At 40.5% G+C, this 23,326-nt stretch overlaps 1 protein-coding gene across 8 annotated transcripts in view; it reads left to right on the forward strand.

The window, feature by feature from the left end:
- The first annotated feature begins 222 nt into the window (after positions 1-222).
- The window catches only part of EHBP1 (EH domain binding protein 1), a 304,632-nt gene continuing 281,528 nt past the window's right edge, over positions 223-23,326 (forward strand). For 7 of the 8 annotated variants that reach the window (XM_081344185.1, XM_081344189.1, XM_081344187.1 and 4 more), the window contains exons 1-2: positions 223-483; positions 1,587-2,001. In XM_081344185.1, the coding sequence (XP_081200311.1) occupies positions 1,898-2,001 (104 nt within the window). In that variant the 5' untranslated portion in view covers positions 223-483; positions 1,587-1,897. The remainder of the gene's footprint in view (positions 484-1,586; positions 2,002-23,326) is intronic. The other variant, XM_081344186.1, reaches the window with a different exon arrangement.

Raw genomic sequence — 23,326 nt, forward strand, 5'->3', positions numbered from 1 at the left:
TTTATTTTTCTCGCTTTTCATCCCACCCCTGCTGCAAGGAGGGCTTGGGTTCCCCCGCCCGCTCCGTCCCTGCCTGGCGGAATGATTGACATACCCCTGCGGCCAATGGACGCGCTTGCTTGGCGAGGACTCCGAGGCCTTGCCAATGGCGTGCTCTGAGCCGTAGGTTTGGTTGCGCCGCTGGGCGAAGTTGCTGTGAGGCGCGCACCTCTGGCTGCAGGAAGGTAGTGACTGTGGAATGCGAACTGGTGCTGGGACCTTCGGACGATCAGTGGCGCTGCCACCGCCTTCTGGCTGGAGGCTTGAGAAGGGAAGCCTTGGGCTTGGATTGAGGCTCCCGGATCTGCAGTGTTGATCCCCCGGGTAAATGGAATGGATCTGCGGCGGCTGCAGCTGTAATAGGCAGAGCTAGTATTGGATGGCGTGTGTGACAGCAGCAGACCCAGCCTTACTAGGATTAAATGTGCGTGGAGCAGGAGGAAGGTAAGAACGGGAAAAGGCGGCGGCGAGACGTCTGAATGGCTGCTTGGTGATTTCACCTTGTTTTCTCTGCCCTAACGATTCCCAGATTTGGGGGTGGTGGTGGTATGTCTTGTGTAGCTCTCAACACTCCCCTCCCCTCCTTCTCTGTCCCCAGATCAAAAGGCTTTGGTGCTCTGAACCAGCCCAGAGCCAGGGCTGAGCACGAGGGTCAGAGAATGAGTAACAGACCATTGGAAGAAGAATGGAAAAGGTGTCTGTGTTGGTGAACAAGCCAGGCAGGCAGAAACAATGAAGGAGGCAAAGACTCTTGAAAGAGCAAGGGAATGCTCTGGCAAGCAGGAGAAATCTTTGGAGGAAGAACTCTGCCCCCTCCAGTGCATCTCTTTCCACGTTCACTGGTCCCATCATTACCCTCTTCTCTCCACCCCTTGCCCACTCCTTCTTCAGTCAGAGGCCACGAAAATAAAACAATAAAAATTGTTCTTCTCTCCCCCTCCCAACTCTCATGTTCTTGGCTGGAAAGAAAGTATTGTGGCATAAGAATTGTACCCTACAAAATGAAAAGGGTAATTATTCTCCTAAGCAGCTGAAACTAAGCAAACACCCTTACATCTACCCTCTTGCACACACATCCAATATAAACAGTGCAAGAGCATCCTTACCCTCATTTCTCCATTATGTACGAATTCCCCTAGGAAGAATGGCTGGGGAGGAGACAACTGTTACACCTTTTTGTCATCAGCATGGAGACAAAGAACTTCTCACATCTCCCTTTGGGTGTTCTGCTGGCAGTGCCTTAACCCAGCACTGTTTCCGAAAGATGCTGGAGAGTGGTCCTGACCTTCTCCTTTAAATATCTATTTGTGTGTGTGTGTGTGTGTGTGTGTGTAAGAGAGAGAGAGAATATAATGCTGTTTTGGAAGATAAGAATGCAGATTAAAAATACTGATTGGTTTGGTTTATTTCCAGACTGACTCGTGGCTAACATTCTTGAAATTGTTTCTGCATTTTTTCCTTCTTTCAGGGTTTGGAAAGGGAGGGGGCGTGATTGCAGTGTGAAGGGCATAAAACATTGCTTATAGAACTGCAATTCTTTTTTCTAGGTTCATGATCTGAAACTCACTGGAACCTATGAAGAGACATGACGACTTCATAAGGGACTTTTCTACAATTGCTTTCTTGTTCCAAATCACGATGCCCCCAGCCAATAATGTGCCATACACTTAAGACAGGATTTACCCTGGGAAAGGGATATCCAAACTATGAATCCTGAACAGCTTTTCAGCCTCTTACTTGTCTGTTATTTTTGTTAGACTTCTGTGCACATCGTTCAGCATAAACAGTTATACTGCCTTGCTCAGCTTGAACCTTCCTATTCCTGTTGAGCCTTCAAGTGTGCTGATTCTTCTGCAGCATGGCTTCAGTATGGAAAAGACTGCAGCGTGTTGGGAAACATGCATCCAAGTTCCAGTTTGTGGCCTCTTACCAGGAACTGATGGTTGAGTGCACCAGGAAATGGTAAGGAGTGTCATCGGTTGAAATGAGCTGCTGATACCCGCTCACGGTTGCCTCTTCTGCTGATGATTGTATCATCTCTTCTCCAGTGGGACAATAGGCAATTGGAGAATAATTACTCCTCTTTTGTTAGGATTGCTGATAGAGAATCATCATATCAAGTACCCCTTAGCTTTGTGCATTTTTCTCGGAATGCTGTAGATTTTCTTTGTTTTAATATGTTATCACAACAGGCTCTTGGCAGCCCCACAAACTAGATAGCTGGTGTCTGCCAGAGGCTAAGAATGCAATTTATCACACTCTGTGTATTTCTGACTTTGGCCAAAACATATTTCTTTTACCATTCCAGTGGGGAAGAGAAAAATTCAAGACCTGGCCCTGAGAATTCTCTTATTTCCTTGGTCAGACAAAGATTCCTGAAATCTTCGCCTAGTGAAATACAGTTTAAGTCAGTGATGGCGAACCTTTTAGAGACCGAGTGCCCAAACCGCAACCCAAAACCCACTTATTTATTGCAAAGTGTCAGGGACCGCATCAGCATTGTGGTGCCCTCAGGGTGTGTGTGTGTGTGACCCACTAGGTGGGTGTGGCTGAGGTGGTCACGGCAGACGGTGGGCGTGGCCATCTTGATATTGCTCATGGGAAGGATGCCTGTGGGGGCTGGACAGGATTGGGGGAGATCCAGAGGGTCTCTGGTGGTGGAGCGGTGGGCAGGAGGCTTGTCATGCAGGGTGATGCAGGGGGTAGGGTGGGGGTGCCATTGCTGTGGGGCAAGGCAAGGTGAGGCAGGGGCAGATGCTGTCTGACACCATCGGCCCCTGCACACAGAGGCCAGCGACCGCATGGGGGCATGATCTACCACCTCTACTCAAGCTTGCTAGCTGGCTGCTTTGCCTTCTTTGTGCTGGGTGGGGCTGCTGCTGTGGGCAGTGGCAACAGCCTGATGGACCTGCTCAAGCTGCTGGTGGCAGCAGGCGTGCCCACAGAGAGGGCTCTGAGTGCCGCCTCTGGCATGCGTGCCATAGGTTCGCCACCACTGGTTTAAGTTGTCTGGCTTGTCCTGAGTAATCGGCTGCATGACCCTAGTCTCAGATGCCTGGTTTCATTCTGCCAAGTGGGCATTCAATGTGTCTTCTGCTTTTTTTTCATAGGAAAAAAAGGCAGAAACCTATATTGTAACTGAATCATTTTTATTTTTTTTTAATTCAATCTCTTGGACAAACTTTATATCTGTCTTCTCTACTTTCCTCCTTTTCTTGAGTGAGCATATTTTTGACCTTTTTTTCTTTAGTGAAGCAGATTTTTGACTCTTCAGAATAGATCCTGTGTGTGATGGACTGGATTGATTTGTTTTTATTTTCTGGCTCTACAGCACGGGTGTCAAACTCCATTGTATCACGTGACGTATCGTGACGTTTTTTGCCTTTGCAGAGCCGGGGTGGGCGTGGCCTCTGCATGATGCATCCGGCCCACAGGCTGCCAGTTTGACACCCCTGCTCTACACACGGGCAGGATACTTAATTATTGTATTTCTGTGGTATTTTAAATTATACAATATAACGCATGAATTACATTATGTTTATACCAATCTGACAGTATTATTATTCCAGTGTTACTGATTATTATTAGATTTTATCCCACTTTTTATGGCATGATTTGAATCAAAAAAATCAATGGCTATCTGACTTTCCCCCAATACAATCTTGAGTGGTCCTGAGTTTGAATTATTTGTAGCCTGATCTGATTTGAGGAAATGCTAGCTAACTATGTAATATAATGATGGACAAATGTATTTTCTCAGATTAGGACATGAGTACAGAGCATCTTACTGTTGTACATGCTTAAGGAATGAAGGGTTGCCCATGAATTTCCTTGAATTTCCATGAATTTTCACACAAAAATTCATCGAAGACCTCCATCTGACACTGATACTTCAGCGAGTTTACTTATAAAAGCTTTTACACTTTAACAAATTCCCAAGAATTCCACAGGTGAAATTTTAGTTATTTCACGGGTATTAAACCATAGAGGAAATATCAGGCTAACTATAAGAATGTCAGAGAACTTGCTTTTTGCTATATTCTGGGTACATGTCTTCTTTTCCACAAAATTCTTTCCTTTTTTCCACCTGAATAAGTTACCATAGTATGAATTCTCAGAACTGTTCTCAAACATCCTGTTTGTTCCACTTTGTCAGAAAAGGAAGTTTCTTCTACTGCACAAAGCAAGGTGCTGACCAGTTCTCTACAGAATCTGATTTCACTGAAAATAGTTCTCTTATTAACTAAAATATTGAGGTGGGGATAAGGATGCAGTTTTCTTTAATTTAGAGTTCAGTACCAATGCTTATTTCAAAACTTTTCCCCAAACAGACTTACAAATAAGATCCAATTAAAGAGTTTGGGACTTGAATTTTGCATTGTAATATTTTTGGTACAGTGGTTTAAAATCCTTAACTGATTCATAACATTTCTCTGATAAGCCCATGTGGATATTATATTATTTTTTGGATAGAAATGCAGCCCACTGATTCAGTCCACGTGATTAAGCCTGTGGTATTATGGCTCCAGAAAATATTGTGTCTCAAGTTTATTATGAGGCTGACAGGCCCCATTAAAGTCAATTTTAGCCTGTACATTTCCTATAATGATAAATTCTCAATGTGCCTGGTGAAACTGTGTTTTACTGTGACAAAGCTCATCCAAGAGCAGTTCAGCCATTGTGTGAATGTCCTTTTTTAGCACATGCATTAAATATAAGATTTTTCTGCAGCATTAGTAGCTTTATGGAAACCCCTGTAGAAAATGTTCAGTCTGGTTCTACTTGGATATCTAAGTCCATTGATATAAATGGTTTTAGGTATGCTTAGTTCTTTGTAGGATTGGGCTGCTAACATAGACACTATCTTGAATTTCCTCAGATCTGTAAAAATTGGAAGTATTATAATCAAAAAGTTTTATATGCATTAAACTCAAAATGTTAACCAATTTCCCTCCACGAAGGATGGTTCTCTGCTAAACTATAGATGATCATATTTTGGCTACAAATAACTACTTTCCTTATGGTGTTTTGGTGTTTATTTTGGCTTATGGTGCACAGCTTGGACTTCGTAACTTAACTACTGCCTTGATTAATATTATAAGGGAACAAATCTGGCTTACTTAAGTCGCAAAAAATGTGAGAAATGAAATACTTTTAAGTGTCAAATAGAGCAACAATTAGGAAGTAAGCCCTTGGACAATATTGTAAGCATACTTTTAATTACAAAAAAATTGGCTAATTCTTATTTTATTGTGCTAGTGTTCTAATATTCCAACAATACGATGCCTTTTGGAGGAATAATAGGCCTTTTATAAGTCCACATTGCCAACAATAATGTCTCTAAGTACTCTTGGGGGAAAAATGGATTCTGAGAAAAGCTTATTCAGAATAGCTGATGCACATAGAGCAGGGGTGTCAAACTCAATTTCATTGAGGGCCACATCAGCATTGCAGTTGCCCTGGGGGGAGGGCTGGGTGTGGCTAGGGTGGGTGTGGTCTGGGTGGGCGTGGCTGGAGTGCGTATGGCCTACTGGGTGGGAATGGCCAGCTCTACATCATTTGTGTCAAGGGTGCCTATGGGGGCCCGGGCAGGAGTGGGACAGATCTGAGGGTCTCTGGCAGAAGGAGATGGGACTAGGGAAGTGCCAAGGCATGGTCCACTGGAGGAGCCTCACTGTTCCTCTCAAGCCATGGGGGGGGACTGGACGGTGGCGCGGAGGTCAAATGCCTAACCCAGCCCTCAAGCACCCACAGCACTAAGCCCAGCCCCACTTCCCAAAGGGGGTGCCCAGCTGCATTTACCACCTCCTCAAGGCTGCTGCTGCTGTGCTTGCTCTCCTTAGCCAGGTTGCTCATGATGGGTACGAGGGCAAAATCAAGAGGGAGGCCCATTCCCTCTCCATGTGAGGAGACCTGGCTTTGTATCCAAAGCTTCCTTAGCAATATGGAGACCCCCCAGGATAGGCCAGGAGGAGGGGGCAAGGGGATGGTGAAAGGGCAGCAGGGCAGGACTAAGGTAGGACTTCCCTCAGACCTTCCCTCTCCTTCCTTCCTTCCAAAGAACAGAGTGGTGGGAAAATATTTGAGATGAGGGAGGGAGAAAAACAGGCAAGAAACACAGCTGGGGAAGTGTCATCCTTCGTGAGGAATGAAGAAATGCACCATTGCCTGGAAATGGCCAGCACATGGCCCTCGCCTACTTCACATATCTGGCTTGGTGGGCTCTATGGGAGGGGATGCCATGAGCAGCGTGAGAGTCGATGTTACCTGCGCAATGCTGCCCAGCCCCTAGCCTGCCCGGTTTTGGCAGGTAGCGGGGTGCTCTACTCACAGTGCCAAGAGGCTGAGCCGGGTGGCATGAATCTGAAGAGAAGCACAACGCTACCCAACCCCTAGCCTGCCCGAAGTAGGCAGGGCCGTGTGCTGGCCACTTCCAGGCAATGGTGCATTTCTTCATTCCTCACAAAGGGTGATACCTCCCCAGCATGCGCCGAGGGGGCAGTGCCGACACGGCACAGGCCGGTCCCTCGCTGTTTCCAGACGGCCTTGTGGAGCTAAGACTGAATGTATTTCAGCATAGATGACCACCACGAAATTGTACATTGGCTTCTGGCCAGCCTTGGCCAAGACAGCAGGGGCCGTTCCCTCACTGTTTCCAGAATGGCTTCGTGGGCCACATGAAACCACTTCGCGGGCCGGATCCGGCCCCCGGGCCTTGTGTTTGACATGTTTGACATAGAGTAGTGGAAATCTGTATACCTACCTTACTCTGTACACCGCCCCGAGTCCCTCGGGAGAAGGGCGGTATATAAGAACAAATAAATAAATAAATAAATAAATAAATAAATAATAAATAAATAAAATAAATAGCATTGCTATCAGGAATGAAACTTGATATTAAATGTCCTGAAATTTGACATGCATGTTTGAAAAAGGCAATTTTATTCCTGAGAGTGATGCTCCATATTTTTTTTTTGAATTGCCCTTTTGAATATTGTTGCAAAGATGAAGAGTTAGAGCACTGATCACAGCCTGTAATATGGTGTTAATAGGAAGCTGCTGTTGCTCTGTTTTACTTCTTTACTATTTTTCCGCTCTTGGCAGAGCTTCACCTGTCTTTTATAAGGGAGGGATTTTCTCTCCTCCTTTTCCATTTCTATATTAGAGCTTTCTAAAATGCTTTCTTTTGGTAACTATTAAAAACAGCTGAAATAGTTAGTTCCAGGGTGAAGGTTGACCTTTATTTGCTTTTTTAAGGGATATATTGTCTGCTGAAGGTTATTATACTAGTATGTTTTATAACTCTGGAATATAGCAGCTTTCCTTTGCCAAGCCACTGAGGCCTAACCTGCAGGAGTTAATAAAACCTATGAGTAGAGTTTCCTCAAAGTTCTTGAGAGTCACTATTTTGTTAGAGGTGGGTTATTTCCAACCCACTGGGCCTCCCTGTCTTCAGACCTCCTACCTGAAATGGTAGTCCCTCCCTTTCTCATAGACATACCATCCCAGCAAAGCGCTGGTAGTATGTTTCAGGGGGAATTCTGAATCCTAGCCTTCCCCAAAGAGGAAACCTGAGAGGTAGATGAGATGACCCGCCAATAAATTTATCTTCTCCAGAAATTCAACCTCACATTCACTATCTTTGCTGCAACAGCTTCACAGACTCAATTAAGTGTTGAAGAAAAGAAGTTAAGAAAGAAGTTATTAACAAGAGCTGCCAATAGCTAAATACAAGGTATCATAGGATTATCTCTAAATACATATGCCAACCCCAGGTTTTGAATCCTAAGCATTTTCATCATATCGTTTCAAGTTAACTGACTGTTGGCCATGATTTTCCTGGCCTTGAAGACAGGAGACATTCCTTTCATTTTTAAATTAACAAATTCTCTGGGACATACAAAGCCTTGGTTCTGGCCTTGCCTTCCTGATTCACACTTTTCCCAATGTGTAGGGGAACAATAATAGCAACCTCTCTTATCAGCAAACTATATCCATAGTTCCCCAGTTACACCACCTACAATTGTAGCCTTACCGTTTTTTAGTATTATTAGGTTTGTGATTTTCATCGTTTTTCTTGGTCACTAGCATTTATGGCATTAATATTGATTCCGCTCTTTGATGTATTGCTATGATTCCCTTAGAGATCTCCAAAGTATTCTTTCCAACATTTTGCATTTTTTATCAAGGCTTCATATTTAGCCCTTTTCACTCACTTCCGAGCCGTTTTATCTCCACCAAAATCACTAATTTGAAGTTAACTATTTTTATCCTTTTTGGCTACTTCTTTTTGCAGCTGTATTTTCTCTCCATTTACATTGTACAAGATCCTTCTTAGATTAATCTTCCCCCCCCATCCATAGCTTCTTTGATTTCATCATTCCACCAACAATTATGCTTCTTTGGCATTTTGAAACATTATGTTTTTCAATCTCTTCCAACTAGCTTCTACTGCATCCTTCTTATATCCCTTTATTTTGTGGGAATATTAATCTTGCCTCATTACGTTCATGCTATTTTCACTAGTTTCTTTCACTTCTTTCTTTTTTCTATGTCCATTTTTTTCCAAAGTTGCAGCTTATCTTCTAGCAGAAGAGGACAACTTCCAACTCCGACTATTTATGATGGCTTTCCCCCTACTGAAATTCCAATCCAGCTAGAAATGCTATAGATAAATTGAAATGAACGCCTGATTTTTACAATTTTCTTGAGATCTGCAAACAGATCCTTTTGCATATTTGTTTGCATGATTGGTCCTCTCATTAGGTAAAGTAAAAACCTCAAGTTATAGAAGCCTGGGAGCAGGTGGGAACAAATGAGTTATTTAAAAAAACGTATATGTATACAAGTGTACATATATACTTGTGTATACCATTACGTTTTTCTGCATCCCTTAAGATAGTTGCAGTAGTGGCGAATATATGTAGCTCGGGCGTAGGATGAGGGTGAAGGTTCGTTCTCCGAGTTTGTTGGTTGGTTTCCAAAAGTTTCATTACCAGGCTAGGTAACATCTTCAGCGGCGTTTAATATGGTATTAAGGTATTAAATACAATGCTGAAGATGTTACCTAGCCTGGTAATGAAATGTTCGGAAACCAATCCACAAGCTTGGAGTATGAACCTTCACCATCATAAACTGTTGCCTTCTGATCAAGTTGTGGGTGTTGCATTATTGGCGTTGGAATCCACTGCCTTTGCATATGGCATAATGAGGAGCAGTGTTGCTTGCCTCAAGCTGTAGAATATCAAAGGCTGATCATGAATCTGTGCTACAATTTGTATGTTCATTTGATCTAAACTTCTTACATAAAACATTTAAATTACTTAATAAGGTACATTTTACTGATGATGAGTCATTTTTTTTAAAAAATGTTTCAGAAATGTTTGTGGGCAGAATACCAAACCCATGTCCTCCTTTTTTTCTCCTTTCCCCCAAACCTTCCCTTCTATTTCCTTGCCAGTTCTGATGACTCAGTAATAAAAAAAATAATATTTTTTTTGCCATGGTTGTTAAGCATTTCACTGCAGTTGTTAAATGAATCATGTGGTTAGTCATGTGAATCACGCAATTATTAAGTGGATCATAGTAATGATGAAATTACCAAAAATGAAGTAAAATTTTTAAAAAAATCATTTTGGAAGAATGTTGAGGGATTAACCTGCCATATAAGTGTATTAGACCTGTGTACTTAAAGTCTCTAAATATGAAAACAAAAAACCAAAAGCAGGTGATACTTTTAGATCAAAAGAAATGGAGGTAGCTCCCTGATCATGCACTCCAAAATGGAAGATTTTGCCACTGAAGTTGAGCAGTGCCATTTAGAAATTTTCTGGGGGTGAAAATAATGGTTTAGAAGTTGCATGCAGCTTATTACATGTATCTGCAGTGTGTTAGTATATAAGATAAAGAAACAGTGAGAATGAAGAATGTGACTGGGGAGTTGTGCTGTGTAATTCTCATTTGTGCAAGATGAGTTACTGATAATAAGTTGTTGTTGCCCATCTTTTGATGCTTGTTGTCTATGTTTAGGGATTAATCAGTTCGCAGGTCTGAATCTTATGCATCTGTATGGAGACTGGGTGAGAAATGAATTTGCCATGTCTGTCTGAAGTTGACAGGAAAATGAGACTCTGAGATCTGCTAGAAATTGATTCTACAAAGTGCAAACCTTGCTTTAAACTGGGCAAGTGCTGGAGAAAGAAGATTTGCATGAAGAAAGATTGTTTTACTTGTGAGTTTTTCACAGGTTGATACACTGCCTGTACTAATTCTGGCGATAGGATTTGGTGGCTGTCTGTTTGTTGTAGATGCTCTGAATTTTTTGCATCAGGGATTTCTTGGCTCTTAGATTTCAAGGACATAAAACTTGAGCTTTCAGAGAGATTGGGTGTTGTTTTCAGAAAATCTCTTCAGATTGTATGGTTGAACACTTAATGTATTCAGGCGCATTAGATAGTTCTGCCATATTTCACCCACTTGGAAAAAGACAATGCATCTACTAACTAAGACTTTCCAAGAGACAAAGAAATTCCTTACTAAGTGGGTGTCATTTCCCCAAATCCCCCATTTTTCAGATATATTGGAAAATACATATCTGCCTCCGTTGGAATGTATTTTCTACTTTAACTTGGCATTAAATTGTAATATTTCTCCTGTTTAATGAAAACTAAGGATGTTTCTTTCAGAGTGTCATATTTCTATATAATTTGTACTTGACTGAAGGTACTGCAACCATCTTTGGCTTGTTTTTCTTCTTCTGGTAAGTGTAATATTTGATAAAGAGTTCTCGTAGACTCCATGATTAAAAATAATAAATGATACATTTTGTTAAATACCTGAATGCTATGGGTAGTTAAGGTAAGCTTGTTTTTGACAGAATAGAAATATCAGTGAGCCTCCGTTGTGCCTAGGTACAGGTTTCCAAGGCTATCAGGGTTAACAATATACGGTAACAATAAAGACTAAAATAAGCCAAGATTAAATACTGCATTATTGCAGTATCTCACACCTTGCAACTCTAAACTTTAAATTGTGAAGTTACAATCCTAAGGATGGTTGCTAATAATCTAATCAAAATGTCTCATAGTCTTTTTTCAATCTTATCCAATCTTGTTCTGCCTCAAAATTAATTTCTAACACCACCAGAGGCATTGCTCCAATCATCTTTCTAATACACTGTCAACATCATTTATATTTGACTGCTGTCACACATATCCTGTTTTTTCCATCAAACCTCCCTGTTACAAGCTATTTTCCTCTTTGACACAGTAATTCCTTCAATTTGATCTCATATTGAATTCCTTAAACTATCTCGGTTGGTTAAAGGTTGCAAGCCTTATGTATGGTTTGATTATTAAGTGAATTGATTCATAGGCATTTTACAACCACGAGGTCCACTCCTTAATTTGGCTTACTGGGAAGACCCATCTCATTACAGGAATGGGGACTGAGAAATCTTGTAATATCAATCTTTGTAGAGGTTGCAGAAGATAATTAATCTAAAATGAAATAGATTGGCTTGAGACCTATGATCGAGGAACATAAGGATATTCATAGATAAATGTTTCTATATATTCCACTACTCTGAAACTTTCTGTGCTCCAAAAGTCTCAATAGTGTTGTTGCTCCATCCCCCAGACAGTATAAGATGAAATGCAAGACTTTCCCATGATGAGGGGAAGAAGAAATGACTTAGAATCAATAGCAATTTTCACAGTTTGAGTAGTGGAGGCCTTCGAATCCTCTTAAGAAGCTTTTATGAGGGAGAGATGTCTGCAGAGAAAAGGAAGGAGTAAAAGCTGGCCTACCAGAAACTAATTTTAAAATGTAAGCTTTTGTGGTATGCAATAGATAACTGTTTCCAGAAGATCAGTCTCTGCCCACCCACTGTCCAACAATATCACTAGTAAAGTTTTCTATCCATGGTGGTGAACCTATGGCACACGTGCCACTGGTGGCACACAGAGCCCTCTCTGTGGGTACGCGCGTGGTCACCCCAGTCCTAGGCCTTCAGCTGGGTTTTATAAAACCTTTTCGCTTTAGGCCTCCACTGCCATGTGCAAAAAAAGGTTCAATCAGTCAATCATTTCAACTTCTTGTGGAAAAAAAAAAGATCTTGTGTAGTTGGAATTGATTGATTGAACTTTTTAGTCCCACCCAGCCTGCTGTTACCACCGCAGCCACCCAATGGTCCACGCCCACCCAATGGGCCATGCCCACTTGGCACACCATGATACATAAGTGGGTTTTGGGTTGCAGTTTGGGCACTCGATCTCTAAAAGGTTCGCCATCACTGTTATATATCTTCAGCTTTAGAAAAGTGAAAAGTTGTGACAAAGGAGCAACATTGGAGGAAGTGCTTTTGCTCCTGATACTTCAGAAAATTTGTCTGGAAACTCATTTATATGTAACTTGCTACATCTTGGGTGCAATGTAGGATTCTTAAAAAGATTTTTTTGCATCTGCTATTAGTGAATTGGGTATTGTATCACTTTTTATTTCTTGATTTTAATCTTTATTTTTCCACATTTGAAAACTTGCAGTTGGCTTAGGCTTTTGCACAATTGGAGAATAACGTGATAATGCAGCTTGTAGTTGGTTCCCATACTTGGTTTGCAGAAGGAAATGAATTGAGTGTAGGGGGAATCAGATTTCTAGCTGTTGTTTTGGAAAGGCAGTATTGTATTAATTAATATTAAGATATTTGTATCTTAAAGTATTTGCTATGTATTGGGAAATGGAATTAATATTCCATAAACAGTAAATAATTGGATTTCTGCTTTTGATTTGCATTGAGATTTCTCCCGATCAGACAAACACGCCTCCCTTACTCCTTGCTTTTTGAAGAGCCGTCATTACAGTCCTGCTTTTCATTTTCATCTAGCTCTGTTTGATGCCTGTAACTCATCTCTCAAAGAAGCCGATGAAAGGTTGGGTGGAGGAATGAGTGAAAAGGAAACACCCCTGAGAAGGGTAGTAGGTGCAATAAGTTATTCTCTCAATGCTTTCTGGTAGCATTTGTGCTTTCAGTGAAGTAATGCTTAATCACAATGCATTTCTTTGTTTGTAGTCATTTTCCTGTCACTACTTCTCCCACAAGATCCAGCACAACTCTGCATACAGTTATGCACAATTAGATCAGGAGGACATAATGGGACTTAAGCACACATAAACCGTAGACTTTATCACAGCCAAGGGGTTTCATAGAACATACTTTGTTGTTCTGTGATACATTGGCTAAGAGCAGATTTATTTATTTATTTATTTATTTTATTACATTTATATACCGCCCTTTCCCGAAGGACTCAGGGCGGTTTACAGGGTGATTAAAAACAAAAATACAAAAGTTAAAAACAAATTTAAAAAATTATATCCGTCCCTGAATAAATAAAACCCCAGTTAAAATTAAAATTAAAATTCTCAGCCTGGGCCAGAGAGCTCGAAGAGCCAGGTCTTCAGGTCCCGGCGGAACGAACGGAGGTCGGGGGCAGTCCTAAGCTCCACTGGCAGCTGGTTCCAAAGGGCAGGCACACCCACTGAGAAGGCCCTATCCCTGGGTGTCGTCCGCCGGCAATCTCTTACCGGTGGCACCCTGAGAAGACCCTCCCTGTGGGAGCGCACTGGACGAAGGGAGCTTGATGCCGGCAGCAGGTGTTCCCTCAGATATCCCGGACCCAAGCCATTTAGCAGTTGAACTAATAAGCTTAATTAACATAATGGCAATAATAAGTCAGCACCTCCACTAGGGATTAAACACAAGTAACACAATTCTAAAATAGTCCTCTCTGAATATAGTATTTAATATATATTTTACTATAATAATATATTTTACTTTTTAAAAAATCTGTTCTAGGAATAAACCAGAATTTCTGCTCATTTATTCATTCCCTTATATTGGTTAACCCAGCTCTTAGACCCATTTAAAAGGCCTTTATATATTTTGCAGTGATTGCTTTATATATTTTACAATGATTGTGACAAGCCACAATCATTTGATGTTGAAGATTTTGTGTGTCCTTGATCATGCAAGGAGAGTAAATTACTTGTGAAAGAAAACTTAAGTTTGTGGATTTTAAATGTATACTTGAGGTTATTTAGTGGTTTTCTGAAAATAAATGGTTGTATTATAAGGATGGTGACATATAATAAATTATCAGTGATGGAGAGTGAGTTTTCTCCCTATCAGAACTGCATTTATAAGCCTTTATCATTCCCATTTTTAAAAAAATATGTTTAGGGGTTTTTTACATATCACCATCAATATTTGGTAAACAGTGTGTTGTCTGAGTTTGTATTTAAAAATAATCAATTAGTTTCTATAGTTTCAATTTCCACAGAGTAGCTTTTCTTGATTTTCTCTTCTTCTAATAATATTCTCTTTTATCAACCTTAAATTAGTACATTTCCTGATAATTTTAGAAGATAACAATTAAATATCTACAAATATCCTCCACCTTATTATTAAGCCTTTTTTCCTAATTAATCATCTAGATCACCTTATCATCAATCCTGTTTTTAGAGTTCTCATTTAAATTTATTTTCCCCCCAATATTCAAAAGAAAACATTTTTACCTGTTAAAATTTTCTTAAAGTTAATTACACTTATATATTGAAGTCTCTTTCCTCATACGAACCATCCCAACACTTGGTACATTTTTCATATCTTGAAATAGAAAGAACAAAGGACAGAAATAATAATAATATAATATATATAATAATAATATACAGAAATACATATTTTTTATTTTATCATTCCCATTTTATTTCCCATCGCAGCAGTTTCAAACCAAATATATTAAATCTGGGGTGTCAAACTGCCGGCCCATGGGCCGGATGCGTCATCCGGAAGCCATGCCCACCCCATTGCTGGCAATGGCAAAACCGTCCCGATACGTTGTGCGATATCACGTGATGTCACGAGTTTGACATGTCTGTATTAAATGGTAGTTGTAGAACAATGTATGTAAAAGACACTTTGTGTGTGTGTGTGTGTGTGTGTGTGTGTGTGTGTGTGTGTGTTTGTTTTTAAAGTTAAGGAAATACAATTTTCTGCTGGAACTTAGTTTTTCAATGACTCAAATTAATGTTGAATTAAAGCTACTTTTGGCACTTACCTTTTGATCTAGTAGTTGTTAAATCTGTTCATCTTGAGCCGTTTTTTTTAGTATGTTTTATGGAAAAGTTCATCAATGGCTTTATTCTGCTTGCTTGATAGATAGAGTACTGAAGTAATTTGTGAAAGGAAACTGGGGCAAGAAAACGACAAAGGTTTCTCTGTCTTCCTTGTGAGTCTTATCAGGAAATCTGTTTTAACTGGGGGGAAAAAATCAAGATAGTGGGGGAGTTTAATTTCTTGTTCATCTAGCTCTTGTGTAACCACTGAAGGAGACCCGAATCACTTGTTTTGTGAGATGGCCAGTTATATAAATTTGACAAATGAAATAAACCTTCCTCTTCCAAATATCTCTGTTCAGAATGAGACTACCATGAAAAAAGAGAGGTATCAGTATGCTGGAGGATCACTAAGGTATGCAGAAGGATGAAAATATTTAGGAAGAAAAATATAAGGGAAACTTTCCAAAAGCCCAGTTATGACTGAGTATGCTTATTGGCAATGGAATGCTGACTGTTGGTGGGTTGGAATGGAAAATTGGAACGAATGGAATGGAATATCTTGGAACACAGCAGTCTGACATGCTGGAAAAATTAAACCTTTATTTCAGTTCCCTCTGACTTCCTTACAATCACAGTCTATGTTCTATCAGTGCTCCACTCTCATTTTTTGTGCAGACATTCATTTATCTTATCTATCTGCACACAGATGCACGATACATGCCTAATTTTCTTTGAATATGCCTCGACCTGGAAAGTAGAATCAAACTTGGGGGGGGGGGGGAAATGTTCCACGTTCAAAATATTTGGACTATACTGCAGTTCACACAGAGGGAGCAGACAAGGCACAAGAAGTAAGAGATAACCAGGTTTAATAATAAAGATGGGAAGCTGATATGGTTTTTCTAAATTTACCAAAAAAGTGACTCCACAATATTAATTTATAAAAAAGAAATTTGCCAGGGAAGGAGATATTAGTTACTTCAGAGGATCAAAAGATTTACAATGTAATCGGACACACACATATATATAGGCAGGAGAAAATCCCATTGAATTCAGTGGGGCTTATTTCTGGTTAAGTGGGTATAGAAATTTGTAGCTCTAATAACTTGCTACTCTTGCTTCCTAATAGTTTGTAGATTGGGCATTATTTCTATTAAGTGGTGATCGTTGTTGCCAGAAAAGGATATATTACCCAATATTCAGTTGTATAATTGCACTGTTCTTGAACAGAATTACGTAAAACAGATTTACTTCAGTTTTTAAAACTCTACAGTTGCTGGGTGGAGTTCATTAATAAAAATATGTTTGTATGTTTTAAAGCTGTTAACGTAAACTACAGAATGTATTTCCTTACTAAAATTTAAAAATCTTGGAAATATAAATAACATTACTGAAAAGTTGCTTCTCTGTTTCTGTTATAAGCTTTCTTTATATAGAGATAGTTTTTCAAGCAAAGTTGAAGTTTTTTTTCTCAACCAATGTCTGAGATTTTTTTTCAGTGCTGTGTTTTAATAAACCCTGAAAGACCTGATGATATTTGGCTATCCCAGGGGTAGGCAACCTTGGCTCTTTTATGACTCATGGACTTCAACTCCCAGAATTCCTGAGCCAGCCAAGCTGGCTCAGGAATTCTGGGAGTTGAAGTCCATGAGTCATAAAAGAGCCAAGGTTGCCTACCCCTGGGCTATTCTATACCAATTGCAAACTAACTTTTTTACATTTATCTTTATATTTCTAAGTGTTCTAGGGTTAACTTTGGGTATTTTGTAAATACAACTCTTGTGGGTTTAACAGCGATTTGTTGTTCCAGAGCAAGCAACCTCTGTACTTTTCTAGTAATTGTGATAGTTGTAAAAAGTATTTTTAAAATGGCGCCGTAGGTTTTATTTACAGATAGGCTTTGGCATTAGATGTGGCTAAATAAGTGACATGTTCTGCAAGAATCTGATAGACTCTTGTTCTTGGTCATTGCTTTAAACAAGCAATTACAGGTAGAAAACCTGTTGCTCTCCATATATTGACAATAGATTATTCCCAGGTGCTCAGTCAATCATGGCCAATAGTAAGAGATACTATACTTCAGCAAAATCTAGAGGACCACAAGTTGTCTCTTGTTGAGCTAGCTTTTTTCCTAAAACATTTATGGACAAAAATATGCTTGCACTGCTAAGTGTGGATGGTAGCCTGGGTGAATCTACAGATGAAAGCTATGGTTCATGTTACTTGGCTTTCCACAATGAATGTACAGCCAGCCTATTCACCTGGCTGACAGACTTTTTCAAGACAGTTTTGATTTGCATAGTAGTGATAGTAATTTGTCCCAGTCACTACAAAGATCTCCCATGATATGCTGCGTAGCTGCAGATCATGGCCTTTAGAAACATATACATATGTATAGCATATGCCAGTTTAGTCTAGTGGTTAAAGCACTAGGCTAGAAAGCAAGAGACTGTGAGTTCAAGTCCTGCCTTAGCTATGAAACCCTGCTAGGTGACTTTAGGTTAGTTGCTCTGTCTCTCAGCCCAACCCCTCTCATAGGGTTGCTGTTGTGTGGAAAATGGGAGGAGAAAGATATTTTGGATATGTTTGCCATCTTGAGCTATGTAAAAATAATAAAGGCAGGATAAAAATAAGTAAATAAATATATCTGTATACATACAGAGGCAAGTAGAAAATCCCACCTCCACCCTGTGATATACTGGCCTCTATTTTAGCTCATTTTCTGTTCTTTCTAATGCTCCATTTATTGTTTTAATATTTTATTTATTAGATTTTTATCCTACCTTTATTACTTTTTATAAGTACGGTAACTCGTGTGTGTGTATGGTATGTGTGTGTGTGTGTGTGTGTGTGTGTGTGTATATATATATATATATATATATATATATATATATATATATATATATATATATATATATATATATATATATATATATATATATATATATATATATATTCCTCCTTTTTTTCTTACAACAACCCTGTGAGGTGGGTTCAGCTGAGATATTATCGTTTTATCATGTTGTAAGAGTTTATGTCGCTAATGAAGGAATCTGAACTTACAGCAAGAGGTGTCGTGAATTCCAGTCCAACGTTTGCAATGAGCACCATAGGAAACAAGTCAGAGCGGGCACACTGGATATTTTTTGCCCTTGCGTGGCTTATTACAAGAAATTCTTGAATTAGCTTCCAAATTCTTTAATTAACGTCCTTTATTGTTGGGTTATTTGCAAATCTTATAAAATGAATAAATCTAATCCTGGTAAGAGTCCTCCGTCCCGATATTTTCAAGAGCTACTTTTCACAGGACTTTTTTTCTTTCCCTCCTCCCCCCTCCCTCCTTCTCCTCCTCCCTCCTCCCAAACCACCCAGGTAGAATGACTAAGAAGCTGGCTAACAGTTCCTCATCTTAGGCCATTGCCTCTGGAGCACCGGGTACTCAATTGATCCCTCCTGTTTTCCTGCTTCATCCTCTTTTCCACGCCTGCCATTTGTCATTAATTGGAGTTGCAGTTGTTTGGGATGGGCCATTTATTTATTTATTTTTCAGAGAGTGAGATACCCTATCACTTGCTTGCTTACTTTTCCAATGGCTGAGTCATTAGGGTTTGTTTTTTAAAAAAACAACAACGTGAAACAACTGCTTTATTTATTTGTAGCATTGTGAGAGGAGGTGTGGGGGCACATGCAAGCCTGAATCTGCACTGCAGTTTATTTATGTCAGGTCAAACTGTAATTTAGCAGGATATCTATATATGGGGCTGCCACGGAGTGCCATTAAAATTGGACAGGAGGGGGAGTGGTTAGGACATGGCTTATTTTTTCAGTGATGTGTTAAGATTAGTTTACTCACAAGTAAAACTCCCTGGGATGCAGGTTGGTTAATGACTATTTAATTCATTATATTTCAGAGTCAAGGTACAGTGTGTTTTTTGTATGTAAGAGTTTAAACATTGTCTAGAACGATTTTCTGTGGAAGTGGAAAATACAATTTTCTGTTTCCCTTAAGCTAGCATAATAATATGTCAACACTCAGTTCTTCTAGCCAATTTTGGTTGATCTCCAGAAGACTAAGCAGGATTTTGGACATGGTTAGTACGTGGATGGAAGACCACCAGAAAATCCCAGAAAGCTAAACTAGATTGGGAATTTTTTAAAAAATATCTAAGAAGAAAGCAATGACAATACATTTCTGGACTTGTCCAAAAAACCTTATATGGACTGTCCATTTGGACATCAAGAATTGAACTTGAGTCGAGGAACTTTTATATTTTGTTAAAAAGTCTTCTGCATTGTTGGAGTTCTCTGATCTTGATTTTTGGGTTGCAGACTTTCATTATTTATTAACATCGTCACTATAGGAACCTCAGAGAGTTAGTTTACCGGTAGTTGGTTAGCCATCCTTCTGTCCTGCCTGCTTTGCACATATTGGGATGGGCAGATGCCATTGCAATGAATGATGCCTCGTTGTAGATGATTTTTTTTTGGCTGACTGATGTTTTTGCCTTAGTGTGTGTTGGTGGTTGACTCCTGCATGGTCGATAGATTGATAACTATTGTATGTGACATGGTGGGTTGTTTACAGGATGTTGTTCTTTTCCTGTGATTGTTGTATTGTAATTGACTCTTGATTTTTGGTGGATAAAAGGGTCCTAGTTTGTCTAGGAGTTGGTCAATGGCTATGCAATGGAGGGAGTATTGTCATGTGACAATGTAGGGCCATTAATTGTGTGTTTTGATAGATCTATAAATAGGGTTTCTGGTATAATGGTTTGTGACTTGGCATTATATGTGAATTAGGTCACTATTTCTTGTTTAACAAATCTTGCTTAAAATAAACCATTCTGTAGTGGGACTGAGTTCCCACTACTGAGTTCATACCAAAGTTCATTCCAAAACACCAGAAGGCAGGAAAAGAAGTAATCGATGGAAACTGAACAAAGAAAGAAACAACCTAGAACAAAGGAAAAATTTCCTGACAGTAAGAACAATTAACCAATGGAACAACTTGCCTTCAGAAGTTGTGGGTACTCCAACACTGGAGGCTTTTAAGAAGAGACTGGACACCCATTTGTCCAACATGATAGATGACAGAGGGTTGGACTACTAGAACAGGGCTTTTCAACCGGTGGTACACATACCCACGTGGCAGGTGGTATGTGACTGCTAGCCAAGTGTAGCAGGGGAGGAGAATGAGCTGAAGCGAGCCAGGCCTGAGGGAGAGGCAGCTGCAGCTGTAGGACTGTCTGGGCTCGGCAGAAGCCCAAGGAGCCTGCAGGGCTCCAGCTGATTGGTGCTTCCGGAAGCGTGGAGCTGGAGGTGAACTGAAGAAAAAGGAGGGGGCAGAGGAGAGGCTATAAAAGGAGGTGGTTTGGGCAGGAAAGGGGGAAAAAAAGACAACAGGGAAAGAGAAGGAGAGGTCACCCGGGAATAAACAGGGCAGAGAAGCAGCAGCTGTTGCTGGAAGAAAAGGTCCCCTGGTTTGTCTTCTCCAGCCAGGAGAATGCAAACAGCGCTGATGAAATGAAAAGCCAGCATGTTGGAAAGGAGGTGGGTTTATTTAGTTCTGGATCAGCTGGCAGCTTGATTGGGTTACCATAAGGATTTTTGTACAGTTTTTACAGCATTTTGTAATTCAGAGGCTCCTTTGTGTGCTTTGGTTATTGGAATATTTAGTCTGCATTTTAGGCTAACAATGAGTCCAAAGTGTTGACTTCCATAGGTTTAATCCCTTTAAACAAATGTAATTAGGTTTACCCCCTTATGTTGAGTCTGTCCGTGGCTCTTTCAGCCTTCTCCTGCGGCTCCCAGTCGTCTTCCCCCATTTGCAGAGAGAGGGGGGGCACTTGCGCTTCCCTTCTCTCTGTCTCTCTGTCTCTGTCTCTCTCTCTCTCTCTCTCTCTCTCTCTCTCTCTCTCTCTCTCTCTCTGTGTGTGTAAAAGAGAGTGGCCTCACACTGTTCTCTGACAAGCTTATTGGGTGAGGTTCCTGCCTTTGCTGCATCTCTGCAGAAAGCAGCAGAATGCAGCAGCTCTCTCTCTTTCTCTCTCTTTTTTAAAAATCCCATTTATATCCCGCCCTTTTCCGAAGACTCAGGGCGGCTTACAATCTAAGAAGCACAAATCAATGTGCTTAGCAATAGCCTTCATTCTATGTATATGCCAGCTTATTGCTCGTTCTCTCTCTCTCTCTCATAATATTATAAACTAGCCATTTCTATAACAACAAATGAATCTAATCAGTAAAACCCAAAATCCCCCCCTTTCTTCCTAGCCATCAGGTTTTTGACACCTTGCTAAGCACTGGTGGTACTCAAATATTGTCATGTCCCCAAAGTGGTACAATCTGTGATAAGGTTGAAAAGCCCTGTACTAGAACACTCCAAGGTCCTTTCCAACTGTTATTCTCATTCCACTGAATGAGTAATTACCTTAGTTCTTCTACCAGCCAACTGAGTACTGTATACCATTCGTCTGTCCTGTAGGAGGACAGGAGTTTATCTTGCAATATTGGGATGATATTCTGACAACTCTGTATTGTATGATCAAGAAGTGATTATAAAAGTTTATAGCTCTAGCATTATTAGTAATAACACTGACTTACATAGTAACATTTATCAATAAGCAAAGGTACCCTGAATTAACGGATTACAGTGTTGTAAAAACGGGAGTTTTTTATTCACAGGAAGAGGGGTCAATAAAGACAAGATGGTGGCCCCAACCATGTGATTGAAACTCCAGTCTTTTTTGTGTCTCTCACAATGCCTTAAAAGGGGGTGAGGCTTCAGTCTCAGGGTTGTAGCTACCCTCTTGACTTTTTTTTCACTGCCTCCCTGTAGATACCCTGCCAGTAAGCCTTCAAAACCACGTTAAAGAATGGGGATCTGGGTGATGGGAGAATCTATCTCTCCTTTCTTGGGCATAACGAAAAGTGTGGTATTGGTGAATAATTTAATTTCTAATACTCATGCTTGTCTCATATCTGAAGCAAATTAAATAAAGAGATTAATGGTTTGTCCATATTGTATTTCCAAGACCCATGAGTCAGAGCCTTGGGGGAAGTAATGCAGAATCATGCCTTAAGTTGTCCGTGCTCATCCAATTAAGGGGAGGGTCACACAATTACCCATCATCCACCAAGTAGCTGGCTTATCTCTATTAAGTTACTTATCTAAATGACTGTAAGAGATTCCTTCCATTCATTCTTGTAATTAAGAGCTTAAAGGAAATGCATTTCTTATGCTGTTCCCTGCTTTTTATGTCTTATCACCTAGCATGAAGGTGTAATATAGGAGGAGAAATGGGTTAAACTATGGTAGCCAAAATATGGAGGATTCTTGTAGTACTTTTTCAGGCAAACAAATGCTATTAAAAGGCTTAGGTAAACTCAAATGATTCAATGCTGACATGAGCTGCCACTCATGAAAGCTTATGGCTTTTATTAACATACATTAATCTGAAAAGTTGCTAGAAAAGTCCTCCTGATTTCTGGCATGATAAAAAATTCTTGACAACTTGACAGTTTTGAACATTTCTATTGGTCCTAATAAGGATTTTTGAAAGCTAGTTTGATGTGGTAGTTAAGGAATCAGGCTAGGAACTGGGAACCTGTTTTAATCCCGCCTTAGGCACAAAGCCAGCTGAGTGACCTTGGACTAGTCACTGTCTAGGAAGGAGAAAAGGGCAAACTACTTCTGAAAAACCTTGCCAAGAGAACTGCAGGGACTTGTCCTGGCAGTCTCCAAGAATTGGACATGATTGAATGGAACAAAAATAATAATAATGGAATTATCTGGTTGTGGTTTACTATCTAAGACAGGGGTATCAAACTCAATTTCACTGAGGGCCGCATCAGCATTGTGGTTGCCCTCAGGGGGACGGGTGGGTATGGCCTGGGTGGGCGTGGCCTACTGGGTGGGCGTGGCTAGAGTGCGTATGGCCTACTGGGTGGGCATGGCCAGCTCTACATCATTCGCATCAAGGGTGCCTATGGGGGCCTGGGCAGGAGTGGGACAGATCTGAGGGTCTCTGGCAGAAGGAGGGTCTCTGGGCCAGGGCCAAGGCAGTGGGGGCCGTTCCCTCACTGTTTCCAGGATGGCTTCGTGGGCCACATGAAACCACTTCACGGGCTGCATCCGGCCCCCGGGCCTTGTGTTTGACATGTCTGGTCTACA

The sequence above is a fragment of the Vipera berus genome, assembly GCF_964194415.1.
Source record: "Vipera berus genome assembly, chromosome: 1".
NCBI classification, from domain to species: domain Eukaryota; kingdom Metazoa; phylum Chordata; class Lepidosauria; order Squamata; family Viperidae; genus Vipera; species Vipera berus.